This window comes from Loa loa, assembly GCF_000183805.2.
Source record: "Loa loa unplaced genomic scaffold supercont3.500, whole genome shotgun sequence".
Classification (NCBI taxonomy): domain Eukaryota; kingdom Metazoa; phylum Nematoda; class Chromadorea; order Rhabditida; family Onchocercidae; genus Loa; species Loa loa.
Genome location: NW_018108680.1, coordinates 32027 through 34106, shown reverse-complemented (window position 1 = coordinate 34106; position 2080 = coordinate 32027). Strand labels below are relative to the sequence as shown.

The following is a 2080-nucleotide window of genomic DNA, read 5'->3' as shown; positions in this document are numbered from 1 at the left end:
AAGCCTTTCACTGAATTGTCACAAACAATTTTTCTGTAGAAATTCGGATTGACAGAATGTTTCGTGTCACTGGAAGTCTTTCGTTGAATTAAATAAATTTGCATTTGTGTCAGAAATAAAAGCAACCAAAATTATGTTGGACCATTTTCTTCTGAAATTTTAATGACAAAGTTCTTTAAAAAGTTCAATTTTCTCGACGCGATTGAATCTTGAAGCTAACTAGCAGTTAACATTGAAAGATGATTGCAAAATATTTTTTGCGAAAAACTGAAGAAAATTACAATTGTGGAACCATATTTACAAATAACACGATGAAAACTGATCCAATAAATTAATTTTATCCAACTGCATAACCACCTCTTGGTACACCGTATCTGAAATTTTTAAAAATTTAAGCAAAAAGTTTCATTACAGTGGTATAAAAGAGATATTGATTAGAAAAATGTGATACATTTGTGAAATGACATAATATCGGTCGTTTCTTTTTTGCTGTTTCTTTTAAAAGGATTTAAATTCTAAAGCAATTCATTAGTTAATGAAAAGTAAATCAAAGAAATAACTTACCCTCCACCTGGTGGTAAAACATATCTGAAATAAGAGTATGTTGAAAATGAAACTGATAAAACAAATGGGATGAAGAATGAAAAGAAGATGTAAATGATAAAATATTTCTTCAATTTTCTTTTTTTAAATGTTAAAAAATATTTGAAAGAAAATGTTTAAAGAAAGATGTGAATTAGTATTGTAAGTAGATTTTGAGTTTATTTTAGTATAAAACCCAAATTGCATTACAAATAACAAATCATGAGTAACTAATTGTGAAATAAAGTTATTTTGTTAAATTTGTTTGTAGGATGGCTGCATAATAAACATCCAAGTAGCCATTTTTTTTCGAAATTTAAAGAGATCTAATTGGTCTATTTGATAAAATATTGTTTCCCAAATGCTATTTATAGATTTCAGTTATTTTTTTAATCATGTGTGATATTATAAGTTGGGTATCAAACGAAATTCAAAATAAAAAAATGGTGAAAATGTCAGTTTGGCGAAGTTTATATCAGAAGAAGTATTAGCAAAACTTAATCATATCCATCAAATTAAAAGTTTTAATTACAAATGATAATTTAGCCATGAGAAAAAGATTTGAAAAAGATTTTCGGAATTTAAAGTGATCTAATTGGTCTAATTGATGAAATTTTGTTTCCCAAATGCTGTTATCATAGATTAATTGTAGCAAATTGCTAATTTTTTTTCTTTTAGAGCGATAATTACTTTCAATAATTTGAAATAAAGTTATAATAAAGCATACCCGCCACCAATACCACCGCCACCTCCTTGTCCTGGACAACAGCAACCACCACAGCAACCGCCTAGATTTAGTATTGGTAAACAGATCGGTGGTAATTTCAAGCAACAACATTGTGTTTGTCCTCCACATCCACCACCAAAGCAAGCATTTGTATATCCTTGTAAGGCGAAGACAAAAAGAAGAGCAATCTTCTGTAAAATTCCAATGTTTTTTTAAGAAATTTTTAGGCTCAAAAAATCTCAAAAAAATGAGAAAGAGAAAAAGAATAGTTAAAATCAGTAATATTGAATATTGTTCATATTTTAGAAAATATTTGCAGGATAATAATAATTAATTAAGCCCAATCTCACTTCATTAAATTAATTTCATTTAAAGACTAATAAAAAGCAACCTGGCATATTTTTTTTAACATTGTTATTTTTCATCTCAGAATAAGTTTTTTTTTGATATTTCTGCAAATTCATATTTTCTTCATTTATTTAAAAAGTTTTAATTCGTAATTTAAAAATTGGGTTTTTCAATCTTATTTTTCTACGTTCTGAATTATGAAATATTTGGAGTGAATGGTTACAATTTTATCATTGTAATTTGGAAGAATACAATTGATCGTATTAGATGGGATAAAAAATTAAGTGAAGAATTTCACGATCTTAATCAATCAAAAAAAATTACGATTTTAATCAATCAAATTTGTTTATGTCAATGTCCATGAATTACGTCTGTGGTCATTGTATAAAACAAATTTGTCGTGTTTTCTTTTTTCTCCTTTTT

The 2080-nt window shown here is 26.8% G+C and overlaps 1 protein-coding gene across 1 annotated transcript; it reads right to left on the bottom strand.

Annotated features, from left to right (window-relative positions):
- Positions 1-1309: 1309 nt before the first annotated feature.
- LOAG_11905 (hypothetical protein) lies at positions 1310-1500 on the bottom strand (the record flags this gene model as incomplete). The annotated part of the gene is made up of 1 exon (XM_003147422.1): positions 1310-1500. A coding segment is annotated over one exon (191 nt), but the record flags the coding sequence as incomplete, so codon positions are not given.
- Positions 1501-2080: the final 580 nt, after the last annotated feature.